At 50.7% G+C, this 13,225-nt stretch overlaps 5 protein-coding genes across 5 annotated transcripts; 1 reads left to right on the top strand and 4 right to left on the bottom strand.

Moving 5' to 3' along the window:
- Positions 1-156: 156 nt before the first annotated feature.
- On the bottom strand, positions 157-2,160 carry EsH8_V_000197 (major facilitator superfamily domain-containing protein; the record flags this gene model as incomplete). The annotated part of the gene is made up of 8 exons (XM_083272713.1): positions 157-368; positions 427-487; positions 550-665; positions 722-978; positions 1,056-1,670; positions 1,731-1,815; positions 1,867-1,899; positions 1,956-2,160. 8 exons carry the CDS (start codon positions 2,158-2,160, stop codon positions 157-159), a joined length of 1,584 nt encoding a protein of 527 aa, XP_083125428.1.
- A 691-nt stretch (positions 2,161-2,851) lies between these two features.
- On the top strand, positions 2,852-4,570 carry EsH8_V_000196 (Six-hairpin glycosidase-like protein; the record flags this gene model as incomplete). The annotated part of the gene is made up of 1 exon (XM_083272712.1): positions 2,852-4,570. The coding sequence occupies one exon, from the start codon at positions 2,852-2,854 to the stop codon at positions 4,568-4,570; it is 1,719 nt and encodes a 572-aa protein (XP_083125427.1).
- A 95-nt stretch (positions 4,571-4,665) lies between these two features.
- On the bottom strand, positions 4,666-7,305 carry EsH8_V_000195 (transcription factor domain-containing protein; the record flags this gene model as incomplete). Its single annotated transcript, XM_083272711.1, has 4 exons — positions 4,666-6,261; positions 6,310-6,926; positions 6,994-7,074; positions 7,137-7,305. 4 exons carry the CDS (start codon positions 7,303-7,305, stop codon positions 4,666-4,668), a joined length of 2,463 nt encoding a protein of 820 aa, XP_083125426.1.
- Positions 7,306-7,620: 315 nt separating this feature from the next.
- Positions 7,621-9,481, bottom strand: EsH8_V_000194 (uncharacterized protein; the record flags this gene model as incomplete). The annotated part of the gene is made up of 2 exons (XM_083272710.1): positions 7,621-8,509; positions 8,562-9,481. The coding sequence occupies 2 exons, from the start codon at positions 9,479-9,481 to the stop codon at positions 7,621-7,623; spliced, it is 1,809 nt and encodes a 602-aa protein (XP_083125425.1).
- A 450-nt stretch (positions 9,482-9,931) lies between these two features.
- On the bottom strand, positions 9,932-11,538 carry EsH8_V_000193 (arylsulfotransferase family protein; the record flags this gene model as incomplete). The annotated part of the gene is made up of 2 exons (XM_083272709.1): positions 9,932-10,618; positions 10,669-11,538. The coding sequence occupies 2 exons, from the start codon at positions 11,536-11,538 to the stop codon at positions 9,932-9,934; spliced, it is 1,557 nt and encodes a 518-aa protein (XP_083125424.1).
- Positions 11,539-13,225: the final 1,687 nt, after the last annotated feature.

Here is a 13,225-nt window from a genome sequence, read left to right as displayed (position 1 = left end):
TCCGGATACCTTAGTAAACAGCTAATCTCCGCTTCATAGGCTGCCATAACAAACTACAATTTCAAAGTCCAACTTCCTCCATCTACGGATGCCTTGTCTGCAGTAATGCACTCAAAGAACAACCCGTTTACAAAGCAAGAATCCCTTCGTTTCCTCTCAGACCTTAGTTTCCTTCTCGCTGGAAACCTCAACATGCATCATGTCATCACCCTTGATATCCTGAACGCTGCTGGTCTCGGTCTCAGTCGAGACCTTGTACTTTCCATTCCGGATATCGCGGCGCCATAGGTACTGGCCAAGCATGAAGAGAGCCCACCAGACAACCACGAAGGTAGTATTGACGGTGAAACCCTTGCGCCATTTAGGAGCTGGAGATTGAATGTCAGTAAATCCAAACACACGAAGGAAGTTTGGCGGAATTCTTACCTTCGACGACAGGGAAGACAGTGATGGGGTAGAAACTGAAAAAGATCCAGCCAGACGTCATCTGTATTCGATAGCGTAAGAAGTTTGCATCATGAATTAAGGAGGATTGATGTTGGGACGTACCATGGCACCAGTAGTGAAAGCTCTGGCCTCATTATCATCCTTCATGATCATATTCACCCACGGAAACAAAATCGGCGTGACACAGCTCGTGAGTCCGAGCATGTAGTAAACCGCGACTAAAGCACCATGGTCAGACGTGATCCTCCGAATACCAATTTGAGCCAAAACTTACAATGAAGACCAGTAGGAATGTCCCAAATCAGGAGACAAACATTGGCGAAGAAGAGCACACCGGCCACGAAGCACATGACACACCAGATTGGGTAGATCATGCAAAGTGAAGTCGCAAGAATACCTGAGACGATGGCAATGGCTTGCACACCGGTAGGAATGACGTTGATTTGAGCAACAGTGTAAGTGCCGTTGACCGTAGCCTCATGCTTGAGCCAGAGGGCCATCTGACCAGCAACATAGGAAGTGCACTGGAAGCTAAATTATGAACAATCAGTATCAGAGAGACAAGTACACTCCAAATATCAGAGTTGTGTGCAGAGGCCAAGACTTACAAGATGTATGTGAAGACGGCGACGTAGAAATGCCAGTGAGTAAACACGCGCTTCAGCATCCTCTTGCCAATCTTCTTGCTCTCCTTGACGCCGTCATCCCTCATCCGCGCCTGGGCAAGCTTCTGCTCTGCATCAGTGAGCCACCAGACTTTCGGGCTCGTAGGCAAACCCGGGAACAGAAAGAAACCAGCGATAGAGATTGGCAAGCTGATGATGCCGTCGATAATAAACAGCCATCGCCATCCAGACATGCCGTGGACACCGTTGAGGTTGTTGTACGCTGCTGCCTGGAGGTAGCCGCCAAACATGGCGCCAATGTTTGACGAAACGTACCACACACCTGCGCGCTTGAAGAGTTCGTCGCCGCGGTACCATGAAGTAAGCAGGTAGATTGCACCCGTAGCGGCAGGGGTCTCGAGAACACCGAGGAGGAAGCGGATACCGTAGATGTCATATTCATTGCGCAGGCGGCATTGGACAAAGGTGACAATGGACCAGAGGCATTCCATGGTCGGGAGATAGTACCGGGTGATTTTGGGACGGGAGATGATCATCATGGATGGAATCTCGAAGATGAGGTATCCGATGTTGTAGAAGGTTCCAAAGAGGGAGTACCTAAATTTCAGGCGTTAAAGAGCTGAATTTGACTTGTTATGACACACTTTGAAGACATACTGATTTCCCTTGAGGTTAAGCTCCTCCTTCATGCCGGAGACGTAGGCGTGGTTGATGTTGGCTGAGTCGAGCCATTTCAGGAAGACTACACCAATGTTAGTCGCTAGGTAATTCCGGTGGTTGAAATGAAACTTACACATCAAGCAGCAGAGGGTGAGCAGTACACCATCTATGCAAAGCTTTGGTAAGCGGCAATCCGAAATACGGGTCTTGCAGTGGACCTACCCAGCTTCCGCAGCAGCCTCTTCTCCTCCTTCGAGTAGTGGCTGGGATACCAATCGAAAATGTACAGCCAGGCCACCCACAGCGATCTCGTCTGCGGCTTGGGCGTTGAAGAGCTCACGACGAGGTCAACGTCCTCGAGCGGCTTGGTGGCGGGGACAGTGTCCGCATTCTTTGCGGTCCTGTCCAGACTGACTCTGTCTGTCATGTTGACGATGTCTCCGTGAAGAGTTGTTGATTTTCGTTCGATGTAACCCAACAAGACGATGGTCGTGGAAGTCCTATATGATTGAACAGAGACTTCTTCGTCCTGGCTGGTGTTTCAAGCTTCCGATTGAGAAATGGCGGCGATGCAACGCCATCCTTTATATCAACCAAAGCCACCTGCCACCCCAATACAGCCTTGTCGATAACGCCAGCATGGAGTAGTCCGTCGACTTCCTTAGGCCAACTGGGGCCATGCATGCCTCTCCCAACATCCCCCGCAATCCCTCCCCCAACCTATGGTGGGCCCATCAAGCGGGGTGTGGAGACGTGGAGAAAGCCACTTGCGGCCGGCCATCGCGACCGGGGACGCTTTCTCGGAGTAATGTCCTCGGAGGCAGGGCGCATATTTACCCCGAATATTTTGCCCCCGGCATGTTTCTTCATCGTCAAGTATGTGGTAAGGTCTTTCACCGAGAGATCGACCGTGAGTCCGACCAAGTGGATCTACAGCTTTTCGTCCGACGGGTCTTGGAATGACTGAAAATCACCTGAAGATGTAATGATTATCAATCGCCTTATTCTGAAGGGGCTTAGTACAAAAGTACAGAATGATGGCTTCAATGTTCGGCAATTCATCATTTTACACGCAATAAAACAAAAGCAGCTATCCTCCTAAATTCCCTTCAGCCGACATGACCCTCTCCACCATCATGGCCGAGCAGGACGTCGAAACAATGCATGTAGACACCAGACTTGATGACCCTCGAGGAGTTTCTCCAACGGGCATCTCTGCAGTCATCCGCCACGACAGCATGTCTTCTGACCCTCCAAGTGCTTTATCAACTCCAAAGCCAGAATCGTTATCTCTAGACAGAGGCAGCGAAACGTCCTGGTCCGAAGGAGCCGCCGAGCCTGATGACTGGGTCACGTTCCAGACGACCCTTCCTCTGTCAAGCCGCCTCGGCGAACTCTTCAAGGAGAACATCACAGCAAAGATCTGCCGCACCGCAACCAAGTCTCTCGATGAACACCTCATTTTCACCTCAAACGAAATCAAGCAGACCCCGATCGCGTTCCCGGAGATCGTACCTCAGGATGGCCCTAACGCCGGCCAGTACGAGTTCCGCGACCCGGACTTCTGGACCTGCGGGTTCTTCCCAGGTACCCTGTACGCCTTATTGGAACGGGCTGTCAAGTACCCGCAGACGGTGCGACTCTCTGACTCCGCTTCGGATCTCAGCGTCAGTGATATCCGCACGCATCTGCAGGGACTATGCAGAGTCTGGGCCGATCCCCTGCATGGCATGGCCAACAGGACGGACACACACGACATCGGATTTATCATCATGCCAGCTCTGCAGAGAGACTGGGAACTCACCGGCAACCAGCGAAGTTTTGACTCCATCGTTCAGGCGGCTCGCAGTCTCGCAACTCGTTATGTTCCCTCTGCCGGAGCGATCCGCAGCTGGGACTGCCTCTTGAAGAAGGATATCGTCGTAACCGACATGGCGACGAACTTGCTTGCCATTATTGACAGTCTTTGCAACTTGGATTTACTCTTCTACGCCTCTGCTCATACGGGAGACAGCACCCTTGCAGATATTGCCATCACACACGCTCGCACACTCTTGCAAACCCATTTGCGGCCCGAACCCACAAAGACTCTTGCTAAAGACGGCTACAGAGGCCAGTTATACTCGACATGCCATGTCGCCAACATCGATCCGGCCAATGGTAACCTCAAATGGCGTTGGACGGCGCAAGGCTACGCAAACGAGTCAACATGGGCCCGCGGCCAGTCATGGGCGATCCTGGGCTATGCCCAGACATATCTATGGACCAAGGACAAAGTGTTCCTTGAAGCTGCCTGTGGTGTTGCCGAGTATTTCTTGTACAGACTCGATACCGCGCCGCCATGCGTGGATATCCCGGTTGTCGAGAAGGCTAACGAGGGCAACTTCACGCATGATGGGCTTCCAAGAAGAACCGTAGGACGCCGCGTTCCGCTATGGGACTTTGACGCGCCCGTTCAAAACCCGCTTGATCCTTTACGGGACTCTTCTGCTGGAGTTATTGCAGCGAACGGCATGCTAATTCTATCACAAGCATGCAAGAGTGTCCAACAGCACCAATTGGCCCGCAGGTTCTTCGAAGCTGCTATTGAGATAGTCGGAGACACTCTGGAACACTCTCTCGCAACCGAGAAGGCCCACTTTGCAAAGGGTGGCAAATATCCAAACGTGGCAGTCGAGGATGCCACCGCTGGAAGTTGCTTTGATGCCATTCTCAAAAACGGCACTGCCAATAACAACGAAAATGCGAGACGGCGGTACTGCAACCACGGTTTGGTATATGGGGATTACTATCTTGTAGAGTTTGGAAACAGGCTTTTGAACATGAATTTCGCATAGAACATTAGTTGCGCCATCCGCATTCGTTATGAAGTTTAGGTTTGTCGTGAAATTAAGGACTGGGCGTTCGCTTTTGGCAAATAGAAAGTATTAGATTACCATCCTCCGCCTTCGTATTCTGTACCGAAGATTCCGTCGTCGTAGCTGATGATCCTGTCCATATCCATAAATTGCTGATCAAGCAACATCTGCGAGATGTTGCTCAGCTCGCCACTGCCAGTGCTGCCCCTATGATACATGCTGGGCTGGCCCATTGGCTCCACGCCGTTCAGCTGCATTCCAGGAGGCACAAGTAAAGTATTTGGTTGCGTGATTGTTTTCATTGATGAATCATTAGGTGGGAATTGATGAGCCACAACAATATTGTCGAGATTGTTCGCTGCGACTCCGTGATGGGATGCTGATGCTGGGGGCTCTGGGTTGTCTTGCCCGAAAGTCGGTCTCCTCTCGGTCACACACGTATTCTGCACCGTGCCGTTGCGCGTGTTTTGTGGGAATGCCGGAGAAAAATGAGAGATGTTATGATCAACCTCAGTAGTGTATCCCAAAACATTAATATTAAACGACGCATCGTCGCGACAACGGGCATGCATCTCGGCAAGCTTGCGGGAGTATTTTCCGGCCAAGTTATCCCTTGCTGGATCCAAGCTGTGGGGACCAGCCCATCGGCTGGCCATCTCATCAAGGATTTGTACAAGTGCCCAAAACTCAGTGGCCAGGTCAGTACCAAGGTCATACCGCCATCGCAATAGCAGCACCCTTGCAGCCACGTAAATGCAAAACGCAAATTGGCTTGATACAGGCATTGCTGAAGGCGCGTGCTTGAGGTAGTTATCCGCAATAATGGCAATTTCCACGGCTGCAGCTTGGCATGTATCCGCACTGAGGATACTCGGCAAGCGAGCCCGGAATGGCCACTCTCTCGGCGGAAAGGCAATGAGCTGGTGGAGCAAGATCATTGAGGTATTGTGCGTTACATGGGCCAGAGTGAGGTTAGGGTCCATACGAGTTGATTGACGGGCCATGTTTGCCTTCCACTTCTGGGGCAACAGCATTTTCCAGTGAACAAGACGCAAATCGAGCTCTTTGAACCGCGTAAGCCAGCTGCTTATGTCGCGTTGATCTCGCATATTGATTTTTTGTTGCAGGAAGTAGCTGGTAACTCGACTGAGAGACTCCGTTGCTTCGATGCAGTATGCAAAAGCGCCTACTGTCGACATGTCGACGTTGGTTGCCGCAGCTCCCGGGGAGGTTCCAGCATCGGATGGTGTCTGCGTCTCCTCTTCCGCAACCACCTGGGATGCCGGTGCATAGTGAGAGGGAATGAAGGCAATGGGATTTCCGATCCTGCCAGCAGCCTTGTCCCATATGCCGAAATATGGGGTGGTGACCTTGTCTTCCTTGCGCCAAAGAACACCGTCACATGGCAGGCGGCAGTGCACATCGTCCGAGGTGAGACTCGTGTTCCAACCCATGGTGACGGAAACCAGTCGATCAAGCTTGAATACGTTCCAGAATACACGTCGCCTTTCCTCGGCCTCGGTCCAATTGTTGGGCAAAGGCAGTGAGATAAAAGGCTGAGACATTGATGGCTTCTCAGCATCATGTTCAACTGCAAGCTGGAGATACTCAACAGTGCGAGTAAGTGATCCGACGAGTGACCAGGCTTTCGCAGCTTCACCATTGCCAATCTGTGGACATTAGCGTGAAATACAGAAAGGAAAACCTGAGCCACATACATCGTTAAATGAGACAATGATGAGAGCTTGGAGGCTCTCGACACTAAGATCTTTCATAGCATTCGATACGATCCAGTCCCTAATAAGAGCGCGATGCTGAGGTGAACCGTATACACTTATAGCGACATCCTCGTCGTTTACGTATCTTGAAGCAGCAAGGATTATGGAGTGTAAGACAACGTTGATAGCCTCAAGCTCACTTGACTCGGCAAGTCGCCGACGAAACCTCCCTTCGTGGATAATGGGAATCCATGGATGGATATGTGAGAAGTATGCTTGTAGGACGATTTGAAGAGATTCTTCGTCTGGTAAAGCTGGGCTGGTATCAATAAAGGAGACTGGGGATGGCTCTCCATCATTGCGACGGCGTCGCTTGGCTCGTGTTGACTGGTCGCTTGGCTCATATGGTTGGTGTTCATTGCTGATTGCGACGGGTCTTGCTTCTTTGTTATTAAACCTTTGCAACTCTTTGGCGAAAAATGTCATGATGCTGTACGCATCCTTCTCGAGCTCGCCATTGCCATTTTCTCGGCTAGGTGACGGATCCGACTCAGATTGCCTGCGGTCACGTGCCAAATTGTTCGTCCGTTGTTGGTGTACCGTTCTCTCCAAAGCATCTGATAAGACACTTATCAGCAGTGCGAAAGCGTAGGTAAGCCTTCAATCAGTAATATTGAGACGAACCTAATCTCCGATGCAGATTTTCGATTGCACCAGCTTTCATCCCTGGCTTAGACCTTTTCGACTCATACGCACAGTCACTCCCTGCAACGTGTTAACGGCCGAAAGATAGAAGGATTCACATCTTGAGATTCAAAGGGACCCACCTGTCTTGCGACATTGCTGGCATGTCGGTACTTCACGCGAACAGCGCAGCTTCCGGCGGCGACAGCAGTTGCAAGCAAGGGCAGCTGCAGCTTCTGAGGCACCACCGGAGTCATCGTGAACCGCATCGGCAGCCTCGCCTTGGTTGCTCGGGTCTTGTTCGTTATCCATTGTCACGTATTGGCCAAGATGTCGCAGCTACGGGGTTACAAATTCGCTTGAAGTAGGGCGGAGGCTGGTATAGTTATGGTTCCACGGCCAATTGCCCGCCTCCCGCTCAATATACCCCGAAAGCCGAAGCACCCCGCATCGTCACCCCCGCATTTCCGGGTCCATGGATCGACTGCCATGTGGACTAACAATCCGGGGATGCGGAGAGAAGGAACTTGTCCTGGAAATATATCGTTTAGACGTGCTAACATTGACCGAATGTAACGTACAGGAAAGCATGAAACACGCCACATAGCTGACAGACTGCAGTAGTGCTCAGCCGTAGAACCTCCATCTGGTGTTGTAGTCTGGACTCAGGGGCTGGTTCAGGAGAAGCGCTCGCAGCAACTCGATGGGCATCGTGTTTGCTCTCAGAATTCTGTCATGAAGCTCCTTCTCGGCCATCAAGCCCTTCGTCAACACTTCTTCCCGCAGACTGTGCATCTGGAATGCCCCCAGCATATATCCAGCCTGGTACAACGGAGAGTAGTCGCCTCCAAATGATCTGGTAACCTCACCTTCGGCATTCGACCGCTCGTGGCCGACCCAGTCAACGAGCATATCAACGCACTCTTGCGGTGTCATCTCGCCCAGATGATACTTCAGAGAGAATATGATCCGTGCACATCGATGCATCCGCCAGAACAGCGTTCCGATCTTGTCTTCTGGGCTGACAAAAAAGTCGCCCCTGTTCCAAAAGACAAACTCCCAGTACATGGCCCAGCCCTCAACAAAGAATGGGGTCGAAAATAGCTTTCGGTAAGGATGATGGCGTTTCCCCATGAAGAGCTGGAGTCGATGGCCGGGAATGAGCTCGTGAAATGCGGTGGCACGTGAAAAGTGAGGGTTGTTGCCGCGCATCACCATCATCTTTAGATCGTGGTCCATGGCTGCAGTTGGGTATGAAACCCAGAAGGATGAGCCGCCAAGGAAAAAGGGCGACTCTTTCTGGCGCTCTGCCGAGATCATAAACATGCGCCATGTTTCCCCAGCGAGTTCAGGGACGGTGACAAGGTTGTGCTTTTTAACAAAAGACATACCCTCCAAGGCCAGCTGGCGCACCATTTCCGGCTGCTGACCGGGTTCGACATATGTGTTTTTTACATGCTCAAGCGCAGCTTTCCAGTTGTCACCGAAGCCTGGCGGAGAGTCACCAATCTCGAGACTGCGACCAGGATGTTAGTTTCCATTCTGGGAGTGAAGCTGGCGTCACCTACCTCGATACGCATCCATCCGGCCGAAGGGAGGCCACTTTCTCGCTGGAAAGGCTGTTTGAAGCCTTTTTCATTTCCTTTTCGCACCAATCATACTGCTCCTGCGCCAATTGAAGGAGTTCCTCAGGCGTATAGGGAATCATTTCCGCTTCAAGCTCATTCAGCAGACCGTCTCTCCCAATCGGTTCCACTGCAGCACGGACTGATCCGGACCCACTTGTCTGCGCCAGTCTGGCTTCTATTGCCGCCTTGATGCCGGCGAGGGCCTCGTCAAATTGCTTCTTGGGCGCATCACACCACCAAGGAAACAGGGGATCGTATGGAGCGTAGAACCCATAAAACTCGTTGACGTGGCCCCCGAGTCGGTCAATGGTGCTAATAGCCCGCGAGAAGATTGAATTATTTGCCTTGATCTCATTGGTCTTAATCGCCTTGGTTGTTGCCAGTACTTTTTTGACGGTATCATTCAAGGTCATGGCTGTACTTTTGCTGTCAACGGGAACCATGTTCTGGCGAGCCTCGCACATATCGACAAGTGTCTGCAGAAAGGGTAGGACCGGTTTCACTTGGTCATCTCTCTGGCGGTCCAAAAGCAAGACGCGAAGGTTGCGCCTCAGGTAGTTCCGAAGCAGCAGGAAATCGACCTTGTCCTCCTGGCTGTAAGAATCGAATGGCGCATCGAACAAGCTTTCAAGCTCATCATTGTAGTATCTTTCCAGTCGATGCGACCTAGTAGCGGAAAACGTAATGTTGTAGAACTTATTGAGGTTCTTCTCGTCGGTAGTGACACGTTGTATACGGCCAGGCATGGTTTCAATCTCAGCAGCTGTCTCATGTTGCTCTTTGCTATCGCTGAGATGAACCCAATCGGTATCTGGGGCACTGGCCGGGTGGGGCCGGACTGCGAGGCCTTGACCGTCCATGATTATGATGATGATGATATCGATGATGGACTATTCAGAGTGCTGTTCAATTGATGAAATCAACGCCGAGACAAAGGATTTGATAATGTGAGAAAATGAAGGATGCGGGGGAGGGTACATTTCTTGAAGGAGGGACACGAGGCCTAAACTCTAGAGGCCGCGGGGTGGCTTATCTCGGCGCCGGGATGCCGGTTCTTAGGACAGGGAAGACAGCAGTAGACTAAGGCGGGGGCGATAACGGCCATAGAGGGAAGGTGCACTGAAGCTAAGCTTTTTGACAGCAACTAATCCTAGACAATATTATCTTCCGGGACGTCATTCATTTACCACTGACTCATTTTCGGACATTATATTTATTGAAGATTACTTATCTAAGGTAAAGTTTCACAGACCCAAGGAGGTAAGCCAGGCAGTCCCAAAGGCCTGAGTCATGGACGGTAGACTACCTATCTAGCACTGGCTCTCAACCGCAACAACATCGCTGACACCCGTCTCAATGCCCTCACCCTCACTCTCAACCCTGACAAACTGGGCTGATCCAGAAAAGGCAGCTTTTGTCTCGAAGCCAGTCTTGTCAACGGTAACCTTCTCCGTCAAGGCACCCTCGGCCGCACCTGCAAAGACAGTCCACTTCTTGTGTTCCGTCGCGCCGTTCCAGCTCATGTACACCTCAGTCTGGTTGCCAGCATTGCAGGCGAACGCCTTGGGAGCGTAGTAGGGCTTGCCAACCCACGGGAGTCTGTAGTTTCTGTAGCTCTGGACGAGCCTGTCTTCGCCAAACTGTGCGGTGAAGACGCACTCGCCATTTGCGTCAAACTCCTTGATCTTCGGCGTGCTGCCGTACCCAATGACAACGTGGCCGGTACCATCGTTCAAGACTTGCAAGTTGCCTTGAGAGACAGCGAAGATGGTGTCCTTCGGGTCGATGAACTCCTGCTTGAGGGTAGCCTCCCAGGTGGCAGTGTTAACGGTCAGGAGGATGCCGGAGGTCTCATTGACGCCCGAAGAAACGCCGCTATTGTCGTTGTTGAAGAGTGAGATAAGAGTGGTACCGTTGCCTTCAGCGTGAATGCGAGCATCGTGCTGGTAGCAGAAGGAGAGACCGTTCTTGAGGGCGAAAGAACCACCAGTGCGGCCCTGGTCATTGTTAGCTCAAACATTTATTGGGGGAGTTCGCGATGACTCACGTTCAAGGTCCACTCGACGGATCCATCCTTAGCAATCTTGAAGATGGAGCAGTAGTAACGGGAAGAAACCAAGAAGCCGCCATCAGCAAATCTCTCAACAGAGTTGATGTGGAAAGGTCCCCATGGATATGTCTGGTTGGTTCCAAGATCCTCCAGGGGGTAGACAGCAGCGGAGTCAACCAGGGGAATCTCATCCAAGTGGTCCAGATGGCTCCACTGGAAAAGGATTTCGTTTGTCTTGATATCGATCTCGAAGAAGAGCGAGTCGGCGATCCAACCCTCGACGGGACCACCGACGGATGTCAGGTCAGTGGATGTAACATTGATTGCAGGAATGAACATGGTGCCCTCGGGAGTAATCAGGTCCTCGTGCATGTCAATCCAGCTTCCATCTGCGAGACCAGAAGAATCCCAGCCGGTGAAGGTCTGCAGGTTCAAACCATCCTTGTTTTGCGGAAGGGTGACATTGTAAATGTTCTTATACGTCTGGTCGAAAATGAAGATGGCGCCATAGCCGAAGCCATAGGGTTCTGACATCGATATTCCGGTGAAGTATGTGATAACAGGCTCGCCATCAAGGGTTTGGGCGCGATAGGCCGAAATATCACCGTATTCGCCTTCCCAGATCAGCTCGTTGTCGTTGTCCATGATGAAAACAGAATAATTGTGGCCGCCAGAGCCGGACTGATCAAAGAAGAGATGACCTTCGGCGATTTCACCAGTCTGAGTGATCTTCAGAGAGGGTGGCTGCAGCGCCGGCTCCGAACGGTATGTCTGCCATGGCCAAGGGTTGGTGGTGCTGTTCTGAGCCGAGGTCATGTGGCCAAGGCCGAGCAAGGTGGCAGCAGTGAGGAGGGAGAAACGAGCCATTGTGAAAAATAGGCTGGTTAAAAAATTGTCAGGAAGCGAGGCCTTGGGTAAGGAGGAAGAGAGCTTGAAACAACAATTCGTACCATGGCTTTTGTACTTGCGATCCGGCGAGGGTACTGTTCCTGCCTTTCCCGACATCGGTCAAACAACTACAACCCAAGCCTCAAATTTTCAACTTCATCTCCGTTGTCAAGTATTAACCCCTGAAAGCCAGGAAAATGTTCTCTCTCAATCTCACCCATAATGCGGGTCTGGTCCGACAATTAGTCTGTTGTTCCTGGGTGATCATCGTCATCTATCCCCATATCTCTGCATCTGATAAGATGCGATTGATTAACCATGCCCATCAATTACCTCAAAGTGCCGGGTTGTGGGGGATCTTCGCATGTGTATAGTTACATCAGGTCCAGTATATATATCATAGCACCCACCGTGGAGGCTTGTTTGCTAAAAGATTTCCACAACTCTCCGAAGAGCATCCACATCGGCAGTCGGCCAGCGGCACCGACACAGCGGTAAGAGCCGACTGCCGTTCAGTCGGACCCAAGTTATGTGCACTCAAATACAGTTGCATCTATTTTCTTAACCAATCTATACAAACAAATATATTGAGTGCATTTACTACTTTGAGGCGACGAAGGCTTTGCAAATGGCTGGAATCTATCGGGTAAACTTTGGGTGGCAACTTTTGGGCAACAGACCACCGTTGGGAAGTAACAGCTTTTAGCTTACATAAAGAGTGGAATCAAAGCCGCTCTCGGGCCCAGTGGGTACGTTGACTTCAGGGGACCTTGAAGTCCTCGTGTCTGTGTAGCTGCCGATGGTCGGTTATCGAGGTCTGCTCGACCATTTCCGACCGCAGACCGGATGTTAGACTTTTTTTGGTCAACAATGATATGCGCTGGCTGAATTTACCATAGTATGATTGCAATACTTGCCATAAGTAAGGAGCAGAAAGGAGCAGGTCAGAAAGTCAACTTTTGAATGCCAATTTGGTAGATGCTTGGTGATGACTGAATCAGCGCCAGTAACAACCTTTTCAGTTCAGGTAGAGGGGCTTAACATCACGTTTGATCTACCAGTACAGGCAGAGATGTGCTGCACGTGTTTCTAGGGATGTGCATAAGGCCCAATGAAGCTTATCCTTGAAGGTTATCAGATTTAGCTACCCATGTTGAAGATCCACCATGAGCTAAGACCTGAAATTATTAAACGCGCCTACTTTTAAACAGTGACGAGGTAGTCGGTATACTGGTTTTCAAATGCGACGAATGAACGTAATGCTTTTGTGGCTGGTTGCCTCGTTTGCACCGTTCAACAATCATCTTCAGCCCCAAGTTCCAATACAGTATTGAAGGTGTTGTACCATTGCAATCGGGGCAGTACGATACCAGTGGTCGCACTGAACTCCATAGATACGTTCACAAAGATGACTATATTAATGGCAAAGTATACTAACAAAAGTATTCCCAGATAAGAGTCGTTGCCAAAAATTGGAACCAACTTTGCCTCGAAGAACACTAATAATATGCGATTCGCAGAAGTAGTTCGTTCATCTAGCAGCTTAAGGTTTTCCATAATCAATCAAATCAATATGGTTAAGCATGGGAAAAGACAAAATGGCACAGTTCCAGACTATCCAACTCGGGGCAACAAAAAAAAAACAAAAAAAAGGGTGGGGTGGGGG

The sequence above is a fragment of the Colletotrichum jinshuiense genome, chromosome 5 (assembly GCF_051148585.1).
Source record: "Colletotrichum jinshuiense chromosome 5, complete sequence".
Taxonomy (NCBI): Eukaryota; Fungi; Ascomycota; class Sordariomycetes; order Glomerellales; family Glomerellaceae; genus Colletotrichum; species Colletotrichum jinshuiense.
Note: the sequence above shows the minus strand (reverse complement) of the source record. Positions and strands in the feature narration are given on the sequence as shown.